Here is a 24986-nt window from a genome sequence, read left to right as displayed (position 1 = left end):
TTAGGTGACTCAGTGCAAGCAGAGGAATGAGAGAATTTGGGGTTAATCCATTAATATAGTGTATTTTATGATTCAAAAATTAAGTCATTTCAACAGATACAAATTGTGACATAAGGAAAATTAATATCTGCTATATCCAGTCCATATTTAAACTTTGGGAAAGCTGGGAAGAGTCCTTAGCTTCTCTTGTCCCTTTCTTGAGCCATTATCTTGTTAATTATAGGGTGTGTGTCTGTGTGTGTGTGTGTGTGTGTGTGTGTGTGTGTGTGTGTGTGTATGTGTTTCTCCAACAGAAGAAATGGAAAGTTTTTGCTGAATTAATAATTTCATTATTCACAAAAACTCCATTCGGAACAACAACAACAAAACAATACCGTTTGAAGTGACCTTGGAGGTCTTCTCGTCCAACCCGCTTCTCAAGCGGAGAATCCTGTAACATTCTTGCTACGTCTGTTTGGTCAAAAAAGCTGGTTATGGTTCTAATTTAGTCTCAAATGAATTAAATTAAACTTAATCCTTCCTTCCTAAACTTTCTAAATAATTCACGCTGTTAACAGTATCTGAAAAATGAGTTATGTCTACTGCATTTTAAACGATTAAACGAGCATTCAACGGGGTATTTTTTTTTACAATTCTTACATTAAATGGCACAGTTCTGGATGGCTTGGAAAGCGAACTTGATGAGTGTCATTAAAAGAATTTTAAGCCAGAGGCTATTTTTTTTAAAAAAAAAAATCTGTTTCAGAAAGTTAGCAAAAAATGGACCAGGAAAACAATCCGTAAATAGCATATACTTGGTAGAAAATATATTGTGTAAAAAGTGGAGCTTTCTGCATTGTACCGGCGAGGTTGTAAGAAAACTGGCGTATATTATTACTTTTGGTAAAAAACTGCAATTGGTCCTTTCGCTGAAAAGGTTATGGGGGAAATCATCCCAATGGTCTTTTACGAGAAATCATTCTGAATTATTGTCCGTATTTCCTAAGATACAAAATTGGCACGACTGAAGGAACTAATTCGGCTCTAACAAAGCTACACAAACTTGAAACACACTTTTTTGCTGGATCCGTGATACAGGTAAGTCCTCAACGCACGACCGCAATGGAGCCCAAAATTTACGTTGATATGCACCATACAACGCGTTAAAAACCAAGCAATGGCTGGTTTTGCACCCCGCGTGCAAAATACACCCACGATAATCTTAAGATGTCTGCATGAAGAGGCTGCCTGCTCCGACTGAGCATGGTCACTGTGCAGCATGCACAGATAAGTAAGCGATAAGCGCATTATGTGCAGCTCTCTCCCTTGTAAAATGCACCTTAGTTGAGCGTGCATCTTGAAAAGCAAGCGCCAAGTGTCATTAGTGCTATAGGCTTCTGCCTTTAGGGTATTGTAGACCTTCACAAGGAATGGATGAACTCTCTCTGAATGATATGAATCCTAAACGAGTCTTCGGAAGAGCGAGCATTTTGTTCGGCTTAATGCAATTTACCCCTTAGCACTGCCACGGGCTCAGGGTTTGCCTAAATATCTAAATCACGCTTATGCAGCTAGGACTACGGTAAGGTTAGCCATCTGGCTGGCTGGCTTATTAGTTAAGAAATGACCCTCTGCATTAAAGCATGAGCGCGCACACACACATACACACACACACACAGAGAGAGCTGGGTCATTCCAGGCTAATGAGCCTGCAAGTTTTATTGTCTGTGGTGGGTTGCTTGTTGATTACTTTGATCAAAGTCGACTGATACACAGGCAATAAGACGGTGTGTGTGTGTGTCTGTGTGTGTCTGCGTGTGTGTACAACTTTCACTTTGCATCTTACCAGATATTAACTACCGTCAACAGCTGAAATGCGTGCCTCCTTTACATCTCTAATGGAGAGTCAATCACTTTGAGCCCAGAAGCGTATAGATGGGTTTCAATTTCGTGCAACTGGAAAACCTCCCTGCTGGGGTTTCAAGAGTTGAACTTAAGGACAAGCAGATTCGTAAGGGAAAATAATTCAGTCCAAAGCATTTAGGACTGTAGCTGAAAGGCGCTATTTTAAATGGGTTTTCTGTTTGTCTTTTGCTTGTTTCTTTGTTTATGCCCCAAAGGCGTAGATAACCATTTAGGAACCTCATAAAAAGTCTGGCATTAGATAAAACAAGCAAACCACTTGATAAAATTACATAAAATCCAAATGTACTGTTGCCAAGACCTTAATTTTTTTAGAGATGTAGTTACAAATCTGGTTGTTCCCTCTGGGATTTTGACAAATTTGATCTAGTGGTTAAGGTACCGGGCGAGACAGCAGAAGACGGTGAGTTCTAGTCCTGCCTTAGTCATGAATGGCTGCTTGGTGACTTTGGGCCAATCACCTGGTGCCTGAGAGTTCTAGTCCCGCCTTAGGTGCAAAAGCCAGCTGGGTTGACTTTGGGCCAATCACCTGGGGACTGAGACTACTAGTCCTGCCTTAGGTGCAAAAGCCAGCTGGGTTGACTTTGGGCCAATCACCTGGTGCCTGAGAGTTCTAGTCCCGCCTTAGGCGCAAAAGCCAGCTGGGTTGACTTTGGGCCAATCACCTGGGGACTGAGACTACTAGTCCCGCCTTAGGTGCAAAAGCCAGCTGGGTTGACTTTGGGCCAATCACCTGGTGCCTGAGAGTTCTAGTCCCGCCTTTCTTCTGTACCAGCCTACTACCGGCCCTGCAGAAAAGGCAGGGACAACCCCTTTACAAAAAGGCAAGAGGCTGGAACTAAGCCTGCCAAATTTATTGACACAAAACAAAGCAAACAGAGCAAAACCAAAACACGAACCATGAAACAGGAGCTATTCAAACGGTTGCCTTCAGCAAACCAGCCCTCCCACACATTCCCCTTTTAAACAGTTCAAGGCGTGGCTTCTCTCTGCCTCCTTCCGAGGTGCCCCATTGCCTTCCTCTGTTTACTCCTGATTGACTGCCTCCTGCGTCGGGCGTCATTGAACAGGGCCAGCTGTGGGTCATCTTCATCCACGCTGTCAGGCTCACACAGCTGGGTCTGCGTAGTGACCAGATGAGAGAGGCCTGGCTGAGGGCTCTGCGAAGCCTCAGGGCTGTCCTCTGCAGGCTCTCCAAGACCCCCCTCCTCCTCCTCTGAATCGTCCGACCCAACTGCCGAACCCACAGGCTGACCCTGAATCACAACAGCCTTAGGCGCAAAAGCCAGCTGGGTTGTCTTTGGGCCAATCACCTGGTGACTGAGAGTTCTAGTCCCGCCTTAGGTGCAAAAGCCAGCTGGGTTGACTTTGGGCCAATCACCTGGGGACTGAGACTACTAGTCCCGCCTCAGGTGCAAAAGCCAGCTGGGTTGACTTTGGGCCAATCACCTGGTGACTGAGAGTTCTAGTCTCGCCTTAGGCGCAAAAGCCAGCTGGGTTGACTTTGGGCCAATCACCTGGGGACTGAGACTACTAGTCCCGCCTCAGGTGCAAAAGCCAGCTGGGTTGACTTTGGGCCAATCACCTGGTGACTGAGAGTTCTAGTCTCGCCTTAGGCGCAAAAGCCAACTGGGTTGACTTTGGGCCAATCACCTGATGACTGAGAGTACTAGTCCTGCCTTAGGTGCAAAAGCCAGCTGGGTTGACTTTGGGCCAATCACCTGGGGACTGAGAGTTCTAGTCCCACCTTAGGTGTAAAAGCCAGCTGGGTTGACTTTGGGCCAATCACCTGGGGACTGAGACTACTAGTCCCGCCTTAGGCGCAAAAGCCAGCTGGGTTGACTTTGGGCCAATCACCTGGTGCCTGAGAGTTCTAGTCCCGCCTTAGGCGCAAAAGCCATCTGGGTTGTCTTTGGGCCAATCACCTGGTGACTGAGAGTTCTAGTCCCGCCTTAGGCGCAAAGGCCAGCTGCGTTTCTCTCTCTCTCTCTCTCTCTCTCTCTCTCTCTCTCTCTCCCCCCCCCAGCTCAACTCACAGGATTGTTGTGCGGAAAACAGGAGGAGGAAGGTGTGTTAGATATGTTCACTGTCCTGAGTAATTTGTAAAAATAACACAGGCAGGATACAAATAAATAAATTTAGGATTTTCATCTTCAAATAAAATGTTAGCACACTAAGATGTTTCTCTTCCTGGTTTTGATTTTAAGATAGGCCTCATTTTGATACAAGTTGAGACAGAAACCAATGCAAAATGATTTGGACATTTCACCATACCCAAAAATACATTTCAGCTTCACCGGAATATCTAGACATGTTTGTTAAAAACAATCCCCCTTCACCATATGGGTATTCGTAAAGCCGGAGTTACTATTATAGCCACTGCGTTTCTAAGATAGGAACAAGATGGGATGATGCCAACAGACTACTCCTATTCTCATGCCAGATATTTTTAAATTAAAATGCTGAGAAATGTTGAAATAAAGCACTATTGCTTCTGATTCACCCACAGTCAGTTCTGACCATAGAGATTTGTGGGGTAGACAGCCTATATGTTCAACCCCATGGAAGCCCTGGAGAATTGGCAGTCTGCAACAACAATTCTTCTGTATGGGTTACTGGTATGTAGCTCACAATTGACATCCGTGTACCCCGTGTCTTGTCGTGTAAATGGGGGAAAGGGCAACAAAGCATTGGCTCAGTCTAAACCAGGGGTGTTAAACTGCCGGCCCGCGGGCTTGAGCGTCAGAGAAACCGCGCCCATCCCATTGCCGGCAATGGGAAAAAGTTCCGATACGTCGCACGACGTCACGTGACATCGCGAGTTTGACATGTCTGGTCTAAACTGACTCAATGTTGACTCCGACTTCCGTCCTTCTGAGGTTGGTAAAATGAGGACCCAGATTGTTTTTTTTGGGGGGGGAAAGATGCTGACTCTGTAAACCACTTAGAGAGGGCTGTAAAGGCCGAGTCAACCTTGAGCCCCATCTGGATCGAACTGCTGGCTGTGGGCAGTACGTTAGCCTGCAATACTGCATTGTAACCACTGCACCACCACGGTTCTTAATTGTGGTCATTAATGTGAGAACTACCTGTATATATAACCCTAGGCACATACATGCACACAGACACAGACACACAAACACATATTCATTCATTCATTCATTCATTCATTCACTTTTGACCTGTAAAATTAAACAAAGGGGGAACATTTCAATCATGAGAGTGACACAGGTACAAAGAACGTTAAAATATTAAGGGTACCGTGGGGGTCTAATACTCCAATCCCTAACTTTAGCACATCCGCATCACAGCAGGTGAAATTTTGCGCTTCTTCAGAATTTGAGTGTGAAGGCTTAGTGTGAAATACTATAAGCGCAGGCGGCTTTCCAACCTTAATCCCTAACTAGCAGCTTGAAATGAAACGAAAAACCAGGTTTCTTTTATACCAAAAACAGAGTTTGCAAATACGGGGGGGGGGGGGGGAATCGCTCTCCCAAAAGTTGACTGTGGGAGGCTTTTGCTCTGTCAGATGTGCATGTGGGTTGTTAGTGTTCTCGTAACAATCTCGGTGTCTTTTATAGCCAGGATAATTTTCAAACTTGTCTTAATAAAGTTTGATTTGTAATGTATTTGTCCTGTGCATATTTACCTGCCTCCTACACCAGAAACTCTCAGTAATTCCTAATGCCAAAATCGCCCTGAAGCTTAGCCTAAAAAAAGCTCAGCAAACATATTAGCGGTTTTATACTGAAACATAAGAGCCTGCATATTTATTTTATGCTCCACGACTCTTTAGTAAAATGTCTTCTTAAAAATCCTGCGCTACTTCATAAAGCTAAGGTTTGCACTTTCTTTGTGATTACTAAATCTCATTTTATTACAGTTGCAGTAGAGCAGAATACGGATATTTCAAGGATGCAGAATTGTATTGTAGTATGCAACTATGCCCTCTTCTGCCTAATGCAGGGAAAAGAAATTTTACATCTCCATTAAATTAAATTTAGAGTTAAAGACCAAAGGAACTTTAGTTACTAATTTTACACTGGGGAGGGGAAGACATCATTTCCCATGAAAGCCCTAAACCAGGGCATCTAGTCTAGTCTACTCTAGTCTTCTATTCCATTGCTAAAGTGCAATAGCTAAAGTGCAGCATTGCAGGCTGACTCTGCCCATTGCCAGCAGTTCGATTCTCATCGGCTCAAGGTTGACTCAGCCTTCCGTCCATCTGAGGTCGGTAAAATGAGGACCCAAGTAGTTGGGGGCAATAGGCTGACTCTGTAAACCGCTTAGAGAGGGCCGTAAAAGCACCGTGAAGTGGTATATAAGTCTAAGAGGTATTGCTATTGCTATTCTGTTCTTATTCTTTCCTATTCTCTATTCCAGAGGTCCCCAACCTTTTGGGCACCAGGAACCGGTTCCGTGGAGAAAGGTTTTGCCACAGACCGGAGAATGCGTAATTGTGTGTGCTGCCTGCTTCCCATGGATGGGGCTTTGCTTGTTTGTGCAGACCGGTTGCTGGCAGGCCGTGGCCCGGTACTGGTCCATGACCCAGGGGTTGGGGACCCCTGCTCTATTCTAATTCTAATTCTAATTCTAATTCTAATTCTAATTCTAATTCTAATTCTAATTCTAATTCTTATTCTATTCTATTCTATTCTATTCTATTCTATTCTATTCTATTCTATTCTATTCTATTCTATTCTATTCTATTCTATTCTATTCCATTCCATTCCATTCCATTCTATTCTAATTCTATTCTATTCTATTCTATTTTCTAATTCTTTCCTATTCTGTTCTATTCTATTCTATTTATTCTATTATATTCTATTCTAATTCTTTCCTATTCTATTCTATTCTATTCTATTCTATTCTATTCTATTCTATTCTATTCTATTCTATTCTATTCTATTCTATTCTATTCTTTCTAATTCTTTCCTATTCTGTTCTATTCTATTCTATTTATTCTATTATATTCTTTTCTAATTCTAATTCTTTCCTATTCTATTCTATTCTATTCTATTCTATTCTATTCTATTCTATTCTATTCTATTCTATTTTCTAATTCTTTCCTATTCTGTTCTATTCTATTCTATTTATTCTATTATATTCTATTCTAATTCTTTCCTATTCTATTCTATTCTATTCTATTCTATTCTATTCTATTCTATTCTATTCTATTCTATTCTATTCTATTCTATTCTATTCTATTCTTTCTAATTCTTTCCTATTCTGTTCTATTCTATTCTATTTATTCTATTATATTCTTTTCTAATTCTAATTTATTTTTATTTATTTAGTTACATTTATATACCGCCCTTTCCCTGAGGACTCAGGGCGGTTTACAGGAAATTAAAAAATCCACCATACAAAAGTTAAAAAAAACCAAATTAAAAAATATTACATTGACCCTGTATACTTAAAACCCCAATTAAAAATTTCTCCTCAGCCTGGGCCCGAGAGCTCAAAGAGCCAGGTCTTCAGGCCCCGGCGGAATGATCAGAGGTCGGGGGCAGTCCTCAGCTCCACCGGCAGCTGGTTCCAGAGGGCAGGCGCCCCCACTGAGAAGGCCCTATCCCTGGGTGTCACCCGCCGGCAATCTCTCACCGGCGGCACCCTGAGCAGACCCTCCCTGTGGGAGCGCACTGGGCGAAGGGCGTTTGATGCCGGCAGCAGGTGTTCCCTCAAATAGCCCGGACCCAGGCCATGTAGGGCTTTATAGGTAATAACCAGCACCTTGAATTTCACCCGGAGGGCAACCGGAAGCCAATGCAGCTCGCGGAGTAGAGGTGTTACATGGGAGTATCGGGAGACCCCCATTACAACTCGCGCGGCCGCATTCTGCACCAGTTGAAGCCTCCGCGTGGTCTTCAAGGGCAGCCCCATGTAGACAGCGTTACAGTAGTCCAAACGGGAGGTCACAAGCGCATGAGTAACTGTGCGTAGGGCGTCTCGGTCCAGATAGGGACGCAACTGGCGCACCAGGCGAACCTGTGCAAAAGCCCCCCTGGTCACGGCTCCTATGTGGTCTTTAAAATTGAGCCGTGAGTCCAGGAGGACGCCCAGGTTGCGAGCCCTATCAACGGGGGGTAACACCTCACCCCCCATCGTTAGAGATGGAATAAGTTGGTTAACCCGAGATGCCGATATGCACAGCCACTCAGTCTTGGCGGGATTGAGACGAAGCCTGTTTCTCCCCATCCAGACCTGAACCGCCTCCAGGCACCAGGACATCACGGAGAGGGCATCGCTGGGTTGGTTCGGGGTGGAAAGAAAAAGTTGGGTATCATCAGCGTACTGGTGATACCCCACCCCGAAACCACGAATGATCTCGCCCAGCGGCTTCATATAGATGTTGAACAGGAGAGGCGAGAGGACCGACCCCTGAGGAACTAATTCTTTCCTATTCTATTCTATTCTATTCTATTCTATTCTATTCTATTCTATTCTATTCTATTCTATTCTATTCTATTCTATTCTATTCTATTCTATTCTATTCTATTCTATTCTATTCCATTCCATTCCATTCCATTCTAAATTCCTATTCTGTTCTGTTCTATTGCCATGATGGCAATAATATGGGTCTAAAATGTGGGTCTACTAATATGCTATGTTGCCATTACACCAGCCAATCAATAGATCTTCTATTCATGTGTGTGCAAATATAATTTAAATTCAAGCTGCCGAGTCAGAGCAGGTACAGCTAATACTCTTGGCTGTCCCCATTCTTTTCTAAAATTTAATTTCATTATCGGTCTTCATGAATAAAGTCCTGGTCTCTGATAAGGACTTTCCTTGGAATTATTTTTCATTAAAGTTGCAAAATATCTGCCTCTTTCTTTCTTTCTTTCTTTCTTTCTTTCTTTCTTTCTTTCTTTCTTTCTTTCTTTCTTTCTTTCTCTCTCTCTCTCTCTCTCTCTCTCTCTCTCTCTCTCTCTCTCTCTCTCTCTCTCTCTCTCTTTCTTTCTTTCTCTTTCTTTCTTTTTCCCCTCCCCCACTTTTCTCAGATTCCAAGTTATTAGTTCGCAGCCACTGCCCTGGAGGTAGTGCATGAGTCACACAGCAAAGACACGTCACAATATTCCGAGAGTCGAAACGAAGGATTTTATAGACGGTGGAAACCCAGCTGTTTTCATCTTGCATGCTCAGGTCAGGCAACCTGACTCTAAAAGACCGTTATTTAAATTTCAAGTTGTATAGGACAGAAACAACCGCATGAGATACTCCAAATGTCACTCGTGGCCCTCCAATGGGGTAAAAAAAAAAGGGAGAAGGGGGGGGGGGAAACATGAGGCTGAATTTTCCATCAGAGATTTATAAAGAGTGTGGTGGCATCCAGTGATTGCATCAGAAACTGGACTTGCATCATTTCCCATAGTGGGAAAGATTGCATTTGCAATAAAAGCAGCGCACTAGATTCGCTCCAGAGGTTTCACTGAAATATATGACACGCTCAAAACCCGCTTTCTTGCCGTTTTAATAATTAGGTACTTTGAACAAGGGCTCTCTGGGGTCTTTGCAAAGGCCCACAATCTTAATATTAATACTCTGCCTCCAGGATACAGAGAGATTATTTCGAAAACTACTTCTTTTTTTTTTTTGTTCTTTTTCCTTCGTAGGTCGGGAGTTACCTCCCCCTCCCCACACAGAAATCAATCTCGACCTGCGCATTACTTAAAATATTTATACTCCACCTTGCCTTGTGAAAGTTGAGGGCAGCTTGGAAAAGGAAGACTCATGAAACAAGCAAAACCTAACCTGCTACTTGTTTAAATAATGCAAAGCCCCCCCCCCTTTTCAACGGGAACGTTAATCGTCCCGAGTAAATTATTTAAGAGCTCGGTTGATTATTATCCAGTCGGAGGTACGCAAAATCCTGCTCAACGGTAAGAAGGTTTCCTGGAAGTCCTTTCAAACTATTTCAGACGCGCTGCCTCTGGCAAAAAAAATAAGTTCGTTATTTTTATCAATTCGTAAGGGTGGAAGGGATGCGGTGGCTCAGTGGGTTAGGACGCTGAGCTTGTCGATCAGAAGATCGGCAGTTTGGCAGGTCGAATCCCGAGTGCCGCGTAGCAGAGTGAGCGCCTGTTACTTGTCCCAGCTTCTGCCAACCTAGCAGTTCGAAAGCACGTAAAAAATGCAAGTAGAAAAATAGGGACCACTACGGTGGGAAGGTAACAGCGTTCCGTGCGCCTTTGGCGTCTAGTCATGCCGGCCACATGACCACGGAGACGTCCTCGGACAAGCGCTGGCTCTTCGGCTTTGAAACGGAGATGAGCACCGGCCCCTAGAGTCAGAAACGACTAGCACGCACGTGCGGGGGAACCTTTACCTTTAACTTTAAGGGTGGAAAGAAACAAAATCCAGGCAGATAGCAAGTAAGGAGGAAAGTCTGGTGCAGTTTAGCCTCTCCACTCCATCCTCCCCTCCCATCTTCTCCCCCTTCCTCTCCCTTCCCCTCCCCTCCCCCTTGTTAAGCAAGTCTTGTCCCGTTTTTATGACTCTTTTTTTTCCACGGGAATCGCTGCAGTGGTTAAGTTAGCAACCCGTTTGTTAAGAGAATCCGTCTTCCCCCCACCGGCTTTGCTTCTCAGAAAGTCACAAAAAGTGATCGCGTGACCCCGGGTTGTCGCAACCGTCATAAATACGAGTCAGTTGCCAGGCGTCTGGATTTTGATCGCGTGAACCTGGGGGAATGCTGTGGCGGTCGTAAGTATGAGTCAGCTGCCAAGCGTCTGAGTTTGGATCACGCGACCGTGGGGATGCTAGAAAGGTCGCAAGTGGGACCTTTTCAGTGCTGTTGTAACTTTGAATGGTCGCTAAACGAACGGGGATCAATAAACTCCCTGTGATTTGTTCCGCTTTCTACATCCGCCCCCTGTTTTCTCTTTCACTTGACTGCTTGACATATTCTTACAGAGGACTAGCAACCTTTATTTATTTTTCTTACTTCATGGAGCAAAGCCATGCAATTCCTTAAAGTGCCTTTAATTTATAAAGAGGTGGAATGTCCCCAAAAAATCAGACGACAAAGACTACCGTGTCTTAATCCAGCTTTTCGTGGTTGAGATCTTTCCTATTATGTGGCGCGGTTAAAACATACAAACTGAAATTAAAATAAATGTTTCTATTGAGACTATGTTGTCGTTGTTGTTGTTTCCCCCCCCCCACCAGGCATGTTGCTTTTGGGTCTTTTTAATTCCAGGCTGGGGAGGAAAAAGGAGTTTATAAATCCACAAGATTTTTCACGACGTTAAATATGGCTTGCAATTAGGCTACTTAAAAGCATAATTACAGCCCTCATTTCCAACGCCTCTGATCTGTGAAAGACATTTTGAAGGGGACCCCGCAGTTTTCTTTGCCACTGCAGACCCCAGAACATAGAAAAAATAGGAAAAGGGGGGGTCCTCTAGCCATTTAGGGGCCCCCTCCAGTTGACTGATAGGAAAATTTCAACATGTCAATCAATCATATTAGTTTGGAGTATCTCAGATAACACGTAAAATGTAAACTGAAAAAAAAACAGAAGAAAGAAAGAAGAAAGAAAGAAAGAAAGAAAGAAAGAAAAAAGAGAAAGAAGAAAGAGAAAGAAAGAAGGAAAGAAGAAGGAAGGAAGAAAGGAAGGAAGGAAAGGAAGGAAGGGGAAGGAAGGAAGGAAGGAGAGAGGGAGGGAGGGAGGGAGGGGAGGAAGGAAGGAAGGAAGGAAGGAAGGAAGGAAGGAAGGAAGATGAAAGAAAGAAAGAAAGAAAGAAAGAAAGAAAGAAAGAAAGAAAGAAAGAAAGAAAGAAAGAAAGAAAGAAAGAAAGAAAGAAAGAAAGAAAGAAAAGGTTGAGGGAGGGAGGGATAGAGGGAGAAAGAAAGAAAGAAAGAAAGAAAGAAAGAAAGAAAGAAAGAAAGAAAGAAAGAAAGAAAGAGAAAGAAAGAAAGAAAGAAAGAAAGAAAGAAAGAAAGAAAGAAAGAAAGAAAGAAAGAAAGAAAGAGAAGGGTGAGGGAGGGAGGGAGGGAGAGAGGGAGGAAGAAAGAAAAAGAAAGAAAGAAAGAAAGAAAGAAAGAAAGAAAGAAAGAAAGAAAGAAAGAAAGAAAGAAAGAAGGAAGGAAGGAAGGAAGGAGGAAGGAGGGAGGGAGGGAGGGAGGGAGGAAGGAAAAAAGAAAGAAAGAAAGAAAGAAAGAAAGAAAGAAAGAAAGAAAGAAAGAAAGAAAGAAAGAAACCCTACCAACAGTCTACTGAAAATCCATTTTAAAGTTTACTCTCATTCTAGAAGAAAGACAGACAGTTCAATTCCCTGCTTTACAACTTTTATTTTAAAACCAACCCACACCCACCTTTTCCTGACATCTGCATTCAGACCATCTTGACCTTCAAGTCAGAAAACATTGCAAGCCATTTCCGACTCTTTTAATCTCCCACTTGGGAAAGAAAGAAGTCGGATCCGTTTGACTGAACCATCAAAGCTATTCAACGCCATTCAATCGAAAGTTGATAAAATAAAAGCAATGGGAAATCTCAACCTCTCTTGAGTTCTTGTGTTAGGAAGTGCTTTATTGATTTTCATAGGAAAGATCAGCTGTATCACATCTTTTTTAAAAAAAAATAAAAACTTTAAATCATGTTTAGGGTGTGGGAAATCTTCAAAAAAAAAAGAGATCAGTTTGCGATTCGTTATCGTTTACTTAAACTTGTCAAATCTTCTCCAAATTTAAGAAGAATCCCTTCCTTTCTCTCCCTCCCTCCCAACTCCTCAAGAATACAGTTATGGGCCCTTTTCAAAAATTCACCACAAACACCTTTGAAATATCCAAAAGGATTAATGTTATCTTCTAAAGTGAAAACGAATAATCCGCTGTTAATTTCCAGTATGTCATACCAAGACTGTTGAATTCAGTTGTTGACAACGAGCTAGGAAATTATACCAAATATTCTGAAGGCCTTCGTGTTGTGCACTTCAAGACGGCAAACACCGATGCAGTTGTGTTTGGCTAAGCGATTCTTTCACGGTTCAGATTTAGAAATATCTTCAATACCGTAAGGGAAGCCTTTATATAGCAATGTCTGTTACGCTACTAAACTTCTGTTTTCTCTGCTTGGAAATTTTAACTGTGTTAATATATTTTAAGGATTTCATTGTAACCACAGCCATAAAGATAGCAACGCAACAGCTGTAGGGAGCCCACACAAGACACGCTTCCTTAATAACTCACATTACGCCAGGGCTCTTCACACTTGGCAGCTTTGAAGACTTGTGGACTTCAACTCCCAGAACTCCTCAGCCAGCCCTGAGGAATTCTGGGAGTTGAAGTCCACAACTCAGAAAAGGGTCAAGTTTGAAGACCCCGCTGAGATCGATATGCCTGTTTATTGCTCCTTTGGTGGGATCCCTGGCCTCAACAAACTGACATGTGTGGCGGGTGTTGGCATGCCCCATAACTTTTGTTCCTTCCCGGTGGAGAAGGGGTTTGAGATCAGGGATTTTCGGAGAACGAAAAGAAAAAGAAAACAAGCTCGGAGAACAAACCACAGCCAAAATCTAACACCTGAGCTACAAGTATTTCCTATTATTTCGTAAGTTATTGATCTTCTGGAGGGATAATTAAATTAAAACAAAAATGGCAAAAGCAACATGCCGCTACCGAAGATGTATGTATTAAAACAGAGGCCCCCAACCTTTTGGGCACCGGGGACCGGTTCCGTGGAGAGAGGTTTTTCCGTGGACCGGAGGGGGCATGATTTTGTGTGCTGCCCACATCCCGCGGATGGGGCTTTGCTTGTTTCTGCGGACCGGTTGCGGGTGTGCTGAGGCCTGGTACCGATCCACGGACCTGGGGTTGGGGACCCCTGTATTAAAAGATGTACCCCATTCTACCAAGGAAGTCACAAGTTCCCATTTCACTGAGCATCAAACTCCACAACGAAACGTCCGTGGTTTCACGCTTCAAAGGGTTCCAGATGTTGCATTCCCTACGTTATTTTAGTGGACCACTTTGGGAGGCCGCCGAGGTCTCGCCTAGGTTAGATGCCGTCAACCGAGCCCGCGAGATTCGTGTCGCCATTCGAGAGAGGGAGAAGAGAGAAGAGGAAGCGGAGGCCACTTACATTGTTCATGTATTCGGTCAGCAAATCCTGCAGGGCCTGTCTCACCGCGTTACACTCGGCCACAATTCTCTCCCGACGGTCGTCACGGGTACAGGACGAATCAGCCATCAGGGCAGCCCCACTGATGATGCTCTCCAATCGCTCTTCGAGGGAGGGCCGAAACCGGGCTTCGCTGAACGTCATGGGATCTAAAATGATCTTGTTCTGCAAAAAAAACAAAGCAAGCACGGGGGTCGTTCGTGAAAGCTACGACTGAGTGGCACTGCAAGTTTGAAAGAAAAATTATTATTATTTATTGTTATTGAAATTATTGAAATTATTATTATTTAAACTCAGATGCTGCCCATCTTGCCCAGAGGTGATGCTAGGCAGCTAACTATCTATCTATCTATCTATCTATCTATCTATCTATCTATCTATGTATCTATCTATCTATCTATCTATCATCTCTATCATCTATTATCTATCAATCAATCTATCTATCTATCATCTACCTATTTATATCTATTATCTATCATCTATGTATTTATCAATCATCTATTATCTATCATCTATCTATCATCTACCTATCTATTTATATCATCTATCTATTATCTATCATTGATCTATCTATCATCTATCTATCATCTATGTATCTATCAATCATCTATTATCTATCTATCATCTCTATCATCTATTATCTACCATCTATCATCTATCATCTACCTATCTATTTATATCATCTATCTATTATCTATCATCTATCTATCATCTATGTATCTATCAATCATTTATCTATTATCTATCATCTATGTATCATCTATGTATCTATTAATCATCTATTATCTATCATCTCTCTATCATCTATTATCTATCTACCATCTATCATCTATCTATCTATCATCTACCTATCTATTTATATTATCTATCTATTATCTATCATCTATCTATCATCTATATATCTATCAATCATTTATCTATTATCTATCTATCATCTATGTATCATCTATGTATATTAATCATCTATTATCTATCATCTCTCTATCATCTATTATCTATCTACCATCTATCATCTATCTATCTATCATCTACCTATCTATTTATATCATCTAAGTATCTATCATCTATTATCTATCTATCATTGATTTATCTATTTATCTATCTATCTTTCTATCTATCTATCTATCTATCTATCTATCTATCTATCTATCTATCTATCTATCATGAAATTTATTTGCTGCTTTTATTACAGCCAATTAAAACAACAAGATAAAACATTAAGGCATTAAAATAAATGAATGTTAACACTCAGATTGGCTTACAGACTAACAAAGGTGGCAAGGAAGAAATGTACATTAAACAATTAATTAATTTCGCCACCCATCTACCCTACAAGGTGACTCTGGGGCAGCTTACCGATTATAAAACAAATTTAAAAAATAGTTAAAGGATTAAAGAGAGCAGTAAAAAATATAGCAATGAGCTTTGAAAACCTAATTATTTATTTACTTAAGCCACATAATTGTTTGTTTGTTTTTTCAAAAGGCAACTGGACTTTCTTGGGGTTTTTGGGTTGTTTCTTTAGAAAAAATTTCACTGCACATTCACGAAGCTTCTTCAATTCTCTCTTTCGGAGCTGAAGAAGCTCCTTAGATGAGAAGCGAAATGTCTTCGAAGGAAAAAACAAACAAACTCAAGGAAGTCCAGCTGCCTTTTGAAAAAAGCACCTTTGGGACAAACGTGATCTGGATGATTGAGCGTCTCCATAGCCGCTTATTTGTCACTTGTTTATATATTGCATTCCGAAGCCATCTAGAAACCTGGTTAATTTCCAGCATAATCCTATAACTCACTTCTGTAGGGAACGGTAATCCCTAATTCCTTGCTTTTGGGGATATGAATCTAAAACTTTCCAACAAAACAAATCTGCAGCAAAGTTGTTTTTTTTAAAGAAAGAAAGAAAGAAAAAGAAAAAGAAAAAGGTCAGTTACCCAGGAACCCAGCCAGCATTTAGAAAGGATTAGATCTTTGGAGCAGGAACAATCTCAAAACCAGATTACCAGAACTGAACGCCACTTTAAAAACAGATTAGACCGTATGTTGTTGCCCCCTTAATCACATTCATCTTTCGCTCGCGTTGTGTAAAGCAACAGAGCTACCCATCCACCGCCGAAGCAGCAGTGGGAAGTATAGGCCGTTATACAGCAATAGAAAGCAATATTTGTTCTTGAAGGGAAGGGAGCCATTTACTTGTGTGGCGTGCTTTGAGAATGTTTCATCGTTGCGTCAACGCCTCCCGCGGCCACCTGCAATTTGATTTGAAGGGCGGGCGGGGATGTAGAATCCACAGTGACTTACTTATGTGCACCCTTTCTAGAATTGTTTATCTCAATGCCGTGTTACAAGACAGTCCTAGGTTTCTACGCAACTCACAGCGGGTCCCAGAGAAGCTAAAGCTTTATAGGCTAACTGAATTCTCGGAGAAAGACAAGATAGAAATCGCATCGTTCAGGGCATGCAGGGCAGAAGGACAAGAGTTGTAAGGGACCTTGGAGGTCTTCTAGTCCAAACCCCCTTCAAACAGCAGAGCCTATGTGCCGTTTCAGAGCACTACATGACACGAAGGCAAGATGGGCAGCAAATAAACGGAGTAAAGTCCGCCCAGACTTATCCTGTGGTAAGATGGGTGGCTAGCAAAATAAAATAAACTAAAATAATAAAATAAACTAAAATAATAAAGTAAAATAAAATAATAAAACAAACTAAAATAATAAAATAAAATAAAAATAAAATAAAAATAAAATAAAATAAAATAATAAAATAAACTAAAATAAATAAAATAAAATAAAATAAAAATAAAATAAAATAAAATAAAAATAAAATAATAATAATAATAAAATAAAATAAAAATAAAATAAATAAAATAAAATAAAATCATAAAATTAAATTAAATTAAATTAAATTAAAAAATAAAATAAAATCATAAAATAACATAAAATAAAATTATAAAATAAAAAATAAAATAAAAAAATAAAATAAAATAGAAATGAAATAGAAATAAAATAAAAAAATAAAATAAAAATGATATAATAAAATAGAAATAAAGTAAAATAAAAAGAAATAATAAAATAGAAATGAAATGAAATAGAAATAAAATAGATATAATAAAATAAAATAAAATTACATTAATAAATAAAAAATAATAATAAAATAACATAAAATAAAATAATAAAATTAAAAATAAAATAAAAAAATAAAATAAAATAGAAATGAAATAGAAATGAAATGAAATAGAAATAAAATAAAATAAAATAAAATAAAGATATAATAAAATAGAAATAATAAAATAATAAAATAAAATGATATAATAAAATGGAAATGAAGTAAAATAAAATAGAAATAATAAAATAAAATAGAAATGAAATGAAATAGAAATAAAATAAAATAGAAATAATAAAATAAAATAGAAATGAAATGAAACAGAAATAAAATAAAATAGATATAATAAAATAAAATAAAATAATAAAATAAAATAACCAGCACATGAAAGCAAAGAAACCTTGGCCAGGAGGGAAGAAACTGACGCACCACCCACTAGATGTCGCTATAGCACAAGAAATAATCTTTCTAAGTTCTCAAGATCTAGAACTTTTATCAGAAGGAAAAGAAAAAAAAAGAGACACCCACCCGTCATAATTTTACAGGGTGAGCGCAGTCTGCCTTTAAACTATGTTTCATTCACATTTATATTGCAGTTTAACGTAATTCTTGGTCCATTATGATTCAACAGTTAAATTTCATTGAAATGTAATGAAAATATTCAAGTTTTGGACATACGCCAAGACAGCTGTTAAGCTGAATTACCTGGCGGGATATTTTGTGGCCTGTTCCAATGCAAAATCAGTGTAATTGTGTCTAAGTCATCTTCAATGGTGGAAACTGGGATTTCATGGCAAATGTTCTCAGTTGGCAATAAAAGGAGAACTTCTACTGAACAAAAGGAGTATTTAACTCAAGCCAGTTTTTAACCTGGTTAATTCCCCTACAGTACATTCCTCAACTATGAGCATCACTGAGTGATTACACCCTGGCATTAAACGGTAAAAACTATGAGGATCTTCTATTTTGTTGTTGTTACAGGTAGTCCTCGTTTAGCGACTGCCTCACACAGTGACCACTCACAGTCACAGTGAGTAACTTTGCAACCAATCCTCACTTTTACAACCTCTGCAGGGCTTGTCAGAAGGTGGCAAAAGGGGAACATGTGGCCCCAGGATAGGGCAACCGTCATAAACATGAGTCAGTTGCCAAGCATCTCTGAATTTTGATCCCATGACCCTGGGGGGGGGGGAGGGGTGCTGCAAAGGTCGTAACGATGAAAAACGTAAGTCACCTTTCTTCAGTGCCGCTGTAATTTTGAATGGTCGCTAAATGGACAGCTGTAAGCCGAGGACTATTTGTACTTTTGTTTTAACAAACACCAATTGAACGAGGTCAGTCTACTACACGTAGTCCTGGACTAAACAATATCCATTGAGACTCAGACTGTGACCAGAACCCAATTGGGCTGCAGTTGTAAATCGAAGCACCAGTGTGACCGGACTGGGGTTTTGGGACGATTTTTATAGTGGTTGTTAAAAGACACGGTTGCCGAGTCCGACTCGTGCTGTGGTTAAGCAAATTCTTTCTGCTAAATGGGACTTTCTCGCTAGAAGCCAACAAATAAAAGGGTCACAAATCATGGCTACGGGACCACGGGAGGCCGCAACCAATTGTGTCCAAAATGTGATCATATGATCATGGGGGGTGGAGCTGGGGGACACGTTTTACGACGGACAAAAGTCCTTTATTGCAGAGTTCCCCAACCTTTCCTGCTCTGGGAACCAATGAGGGGATGGGGAAGAGATGGTTCCGCGTGAGCAGCGGGCAACCACACGTGCGCAGCGCCATTGGCCCGAACAGCAGGCACGGGCGCCTGCCACTCGCACAAACGGTGCACATGCGCACGCCCTCACCCAGTGCTCGCACAAGAAGGAATACACCCACATGCTCGCCTGCCACTTCCGCCATCCGGTTCCGAATAGCTCACAGCCCGGTAGTGGGCCACAGCCCGGGGGGGTTGGGGACTTATTTTACTGGCTATAAAAGGATCCTTTCCAAGGTTGTCGTAACTTCAAACGGTGATTAAATGCCCGGTCTTAAGTCGAAGACTGCCTGCATTTGGGAAGGAGTTGAAATGAATCGGAGCAGCTACAACAAAAATGAAGTGGATCCCGTTTTTTATTCTATGCATTAGGGCAGGGGTCGCCAACCCTCGGTCCGTGGACCAGTACCGGGCCACGGCACGCCAGCAACCGGTCCGCACAAACAAGCAAATCCCCATCCGCGAGATGCAGGCAGCACACAAAACCACACACTCTCCGGTCTGTGGAAAAACCTCTCTCCACGGAACCAGTCCCCGGTGCCCGAAAGGTTAGGGACCCCTGCACTGGGGTGGGTGGGTTGTTTTGTACCGCAGACCCTGGGTTGTTTTGCTTTTTGAAATGGCTCCGAGTGTAAAATGCCACTTCTTCCCTAAAGTTGCCCTCCGTTTTCGGCAGGGAGAGAACACAATTCTGCGCCTCGGCAATCAGCATCCATTCAGCAAGGCAATCAGCGTCCTCGGCTCTGCGCTCCAGTGGCGAACCTTTTATTCCCGCTGGAATTTTGTGCCGACTGCTGGGCGCTAAGAGAGGCCACCGCCGGTCTCGGCTGCTTCCTCTTTTGTGCTCGCTCTGTTTGAGAGCTCTCTCCCGATTGCTTTGCGCAAACAAGGCTTCTTGAGGCTGCGGCTCTCGGCCCGATTTCACATCCTTTTCCTCGATGTTGGTTTGCGAAAGGAAACAGCCTCTTCTGTCTGAGGTTTGGGGGGGGGTTGTTGTTTTTTTTCATAAACGAGGATTGGGCACAAGGAACGACAAAACCCCGGGAGACGCTAAACGATAAAAGGTTCTTACGTCTTTTACTAATTTCGGGTGGGAAGATCGGGAAGGTTACAGAATATTCACCCTGCGTATGTAATACAGAGAGATAGGTAATACTTATGCGTGGTTTATACGCGAGCGTGTAGCTTTATACACAGGTAGCGTGTAGCATGTTGAAACATGTTTATGTGTGGGTACACTTGGAGAGCAAGCAGGCAAATTTCATTTTTAATGTGTGCCAATGAGCCCACAGTAAAAAAGAAAGAAAGAAAGAAAGAAAGAAAGAAAGAAAGAAAGAAAGAAAGAAAGAAAGAAAGAAAGAAAGAAAGAAAGAAAGAAAGAAAGAAAGAAAGAAAGATAATAAAGGTTAGCTATCCTAGGCCTCGACTTACAACATTTCATTTAGTGACCAAAGTTACAACAGCACGGGAAAAAGTGACTTGGGACTGTTCTTCACACTTGCGACCGTCGCAGCATCCCCAGGGTCACGTGATCAAAATGCAGACGCTTGGGCAACTGGCTCGTATTTATGACGGTCGCAGTGTCCCGGAGTCACGTGATCCCCTTTTGTGACTTTCTGAGAAGCAAAGTCAAGGCGGGGAAGCCGGATTTACGTAACGACTGAGTTAGTAATTTAACACTTGCAGTGATTCACTTAACACCCGTGGCAAGAAAGGTCGTAAAACTCACTTAACAACAGAAAGCCTGGGCTCAACTGTGGTCTTAAGTCGAGGACTATATAATAGTCTGTGTTTGTGTGTGTGTGTTTCTGGGTATGTGTGTCATGTGTAATTATATACAAAAAAAGCAACTTTTTCTGTTATCTTTTTCATGAAAAGAGAGAAGGAAGGAAGGAAGGAAGGAAGGAAGGAAGGAAGGAAGGAAGGAAGGAAGGAAGGAAGGAAGGAAGGAAGGAAGGAAGGAAGGAAGGAAGGAAGGAAGGAAGGAAGGGAGAAAGGGAGAAAGGGAGAAAGGAAGAAGAAAGAGGAAGGGAGGGAAGGAAGGAAGGAGAAAAAGAAAAAAGGAGGGAGGGAAGGAAGGAAGGAAGGAAGGAAAAGAAAGAGGGAGGGAGGGAAGGAAGGAAGGAGAAAGAGGGAAGGAGGGAGGGAGGAAGGAAGGAAGGAAGAAGAAAGAGGGAGGGAGGGAGGGAGGGAAGGAAAGAGGGAGGGAGGGAGGGAAAGAAAGAAGGAAGGAAGGAAGAAAGGAAGAAAGAAAGAAAGAAAGAAAGAAAGAAAGAAAGAAAGAAAGAAAGAAAGAAAGAAAGAAAGAAAGAAAGAAAGAAAGAAAGAAAGAGAGAGAAAAAGAACAGACCAACCAGCATTTTATCTTTCCTCTGTTGAACTTGTTACAAACACAGAGTCCCGCAGCCCAGGGCAAATTGACTGTCAAAGGCAGAGAGCATGGACAGAGTGCACCCCGTCAGCCACCTGGAACGAGGCCACCTGAGTCCGATGGGGTGAAGCACACGGCGGACAGACCCGCGTTGCTCTGCTTGCTCCAAAGAAGACGAAAAAGCATGATTTTTTTTTCACACAGAGCCAGAAGCTTCAGAGGGAGGTTACTTCCCAGTAGGTAAGGAGGACGCTGAGAAGGCCATCCACACCAGCCCTTCCGAAACCAGCAGGTGGGGATCCTCATACTGGGGGAAGCTGGAAATGATGGTGTTCCTACGTGGAAGGCTTCCCGTCTGCAATTTTAGTATAATACTGCCAAGGATGCAAAATGGTGGATTGCGGAGTCTTTGGCGCTTTCTGGACTGGGCTGTTTTCTTGCAGACGTTTCATTACCAAACTAGGTAACGTCATCAGCAATCGCCGTGTTTTGTGGCAGTTCTTTTCCTTCCGAGTTTCACTGCCTTTATAGAGATTTCTCTGTCCACTCTGTCATTCTTCAAATGTTCAAAAGAATTGGGGGATCCTCGAGTAGAGTCTTGGGGCCACCGTCACCCTTATACCGGAGCTTCTGTTAGACCTTTATAGGTTTTTCAAGCTAGCGAATGTTTGATGCTTCCCATTAAGACAATCAATATATAGCATATATGGCACATCCTCTATCAAGATCTATTTGTGCATTTTGTAATGCTGTGGTGAGGATCAACGTATGAAATAATTTGATCTCCATACACTTGAATTGACAATTCAGGGAGCACTTTATAGGGAGTCTCTTTGAGTAAAAGTAAACAAGTTCCACATGCTTCCATATCTAATATCCGAGTTTTTGAAGTATTCTCTAAGTTCAGAAAAGAGCAAATCACCAAATACTATATTTTAGCTTTCTGTATGGACTTAGGCCAGGGGTTGGGGAACCTTGGCGCTTTTATGACTCATGGACTTCAACTCCCAGAATTCCTGAACCAGCCTTGCTAGCCCAGGAATTCTGGGAGTTGAAGTCCACCAGTCATGAAGGGGCCATAGTTCCCCCATGCTGGCTCAGGAATTCTGGGAGTTGAAGTCCACCAGTCCTGAAGGGGCCATAGTTCCCCCATGCTGGCTCAGGAATTCTGGGAGTTGAAGTCCACCAGTCATGAAGGGGCCATAGTTCCCCCATGCTGGCTCAGGAATTCTGGGAGTTGAAGTCCACCAGTCATGAAGGGGCCATAGTTCCCCCATGCTGGCTCAGGAATTCTGGGAGTTGAAGTCCACAGAGTCATAAATAGGCCATTCTTCCCCATGCTGGCTCAGGAATTCTGGGAGTTGAAGTCCACCAGTCATGAAGGGGCCATAGTTCCCCCATGCTGGCTCAGGAATTCTGGGAGTTGAAGTCCACCATTCCTTAAGGGGCCATAGTTCCCCCATGCTGGCTCAGGAATTCTGGGGGTTGAAGTCCACCAGTCATGAAGGGGCCATAGTTCCCCCATGCTGGCTCAGGAATTCTGGGAGTTGAAGTCCACAGAGTCATAAATAGGCCATACTTCCCCATGCTGGCTCAGGAATTCTGGGAGTTGAAGTCCACCAGTCATGAAGGGGCCATAGTTCCCCCATGCTGGCTCAGGAATTCTGGGAGTTGAAGTCCACAGAGTCATAAATAGGCCATACTTCCCCATGCTGGCTCAGGAATTCTGGGAGTTGAAGTCCACCAGTCATGAAGGGGCCATAGTTCCCCCATGCTGGATCAGGAATTCTGGGAGTTGAAGTCCACCAGTCATGAAGGGGCCATAGTTCCCCCATGCTGGCTCAGGAATTCTGGGAGTTGAAGTCCACCAGTCACGAAGGGGCCAAGGTTCCCCACCCCTGACTTAGGCAGTATTTCCCAACCTTGGCCACTTTAAGACAGATGGACTTGAAAATGGCTGGCCAGGGGATTTTGGGAGTCGAAGTCCACACCTCTTTAAGTGGTCAAGGTTGAGAAACCCAGAACTTAGGGGCAAAGCACATCGTCTCACATTAATCCTTTGTACTCAAACAAAATAAATGCAGCACTGAAGGATTTATATTCAGCTCTGTAATCCAATTAGCATAATTAGATTTAATGGTGCCATCCATCCCCCACGAAAGCTTAAAACTAGGAAGCAAGGCTTACTACGATTCTGTGAAAAAAAACTAGCTGCAGGAGTGTGATTCATTGAATTCCCAAACCACAGAAGTTTGCTGCTGTTTTACTGGCTTCCAAATTAATTATCTGAGCACCAGACCATCTCCTTGTGCCCAAAAGAGTCTGCTTAAGGAAGATTTTAGCTACAGCTTTGTCCCCTTTGTTTAATGAAAGATATTTGGTCACTGAGGCATTATGCTCAAGAATATTCTGTCTTTAACTTCTCGGAGCCAGAGGAAATGTGACGTGTTCTGCTCTTCCGAGCTTTTTTTATTGCATTATTATCAATGAATGCTCTGCCTGAATTTAAATTTCCTGAATTTAATCTTTATCCATTACAGCCTCTCTTCCCTGCCCCCCCCTGCAATTTCTTGTACTGCCACCGCTTTTTAAATTAATTTCTGTTTTTTGTGCTTGTTAGCCAGTATGAAACCTCTGCGATAGAAAAAAAAAGATCAGATTGCTTTTGATAATAATATATAAGTTAAATGAAGTATTTTAGAAACTATCGGTGTTGTTTGACACCAAAGGTAGCAAATTTAGATGAGATGTCTTCCTTTTTCCCTCAGGTGGAGTCCTGGGGGGGGTGGTCTCTGAGCTTGGCTGTTTCCTTGCAGACATTTTATGACCCAACTAGGTAACATCATCAGTTTTAAAATGGAGTGGGATTGGCTCTCGGTTTGAGTTCGGTGGGTGTACTGTTTTCTTCTCGATGGTTCCTTGATTAGCTTGTCTTGATTAGCTGTTTGCGTTGGCAGTTCCAACTCTAGACAAACTGAGTTGGTAATTCCAACTCTAGAACTACCATCTCCAGATATCCCAAAGGTGCTTTTTTTTTTCAGGAGGCAACTGGACTTTCTTGTTTTTCTTTCAAGACGTTTCGCTGCTCATCCGAGAAGCTTCTTCAGCTCTGAGGTGAAAAAGCCCCTTTGGGACAACTATTGACCTGGATGACTGAGAATCTCCACAGACATTTACCATCCCCTAGAACAGGGGTAGGCAACCTCGGCTCTTTTATGACTCATGGACTTCAACTCCCAGAATTCCTGAGTCAGCATAGCAGACTCAGGAATTCTGGGAGTTGAAGTCCATGAGTCATAAAAGAGCCGAGGTTGCCTACCCCTGCCCTAGAACTACCAGTTCAGATGAACCATCAAAGAGTAAACAACAGCCTAATCAAGGAACCAACATGAACATCCTCAACAACACTGACAGGAGAAGTCACACTAGTATCTAAACAGGGACCAATGCCCGCTCCCTCCTAGCACTGATAACGTTACCTAGTTGGGTAATGAAACATCTGCAAGGAAACAACCAAGTTCAGAGACCCCACAGTCCTCCTCCTCCTTTGCAAACCCCACTCCCTCCTAGCACTGATGTTGTTACCTAGTTGGGTAATGAAATGTCTGCAAGGAAACAACCAAGCTCAGAGACCCCACAGTCCTCCTCCTCCTCCCATACCCCATTCTCTTCTAGCACTGTTGATGTTACCTAGTTGGGTCATGAGACGCCTATTAGAAAAC

The 24986-nt window shown here is 42.3% G+C and overlaps 1 protein-coding gene across 1 annotated transcript in view; it reads right to left on the bottom strand.

The window, feature by feature from the left end:
- The window catches only part of LOC308671223 (catenin alpha-2), a gene marked incomplete at both ends in the record, with an annotated part of 512303 nt that overhangs the window by 387104 nt on the left and 100213 nt on the right, over nucleotides 1-24986 (bottom strand). The window contains one exon of the mRNA XM_081333323.1: nucleotides 13991-14194. Within this exon, the coding sequence (XP_081189449.1) occupies nucleotides 13991-14194 (204 nt within the window). The remainder of the gene's footprint in view (nucleotides 1-13990; nucleotides 14195-24986) is intronic.

Source organism: Vipera berus (assembly GCF_964194415.1).
Source record: "Vipera berus genome assembly, chromosome: 7".
In the NCBI taxonomy this organism is placed as follows: domain Eukaryota; kingdom Metazoa; phylum Chordata; class Lepidosauria; order Squamata; family Viperidae; genus Vipera; species Vipera berus.
The sequence above is the reverse complement of the archived record's forward strand: the minus strand, read 5'-3'. Positions and strand labels throughout refer to the sequence as shown.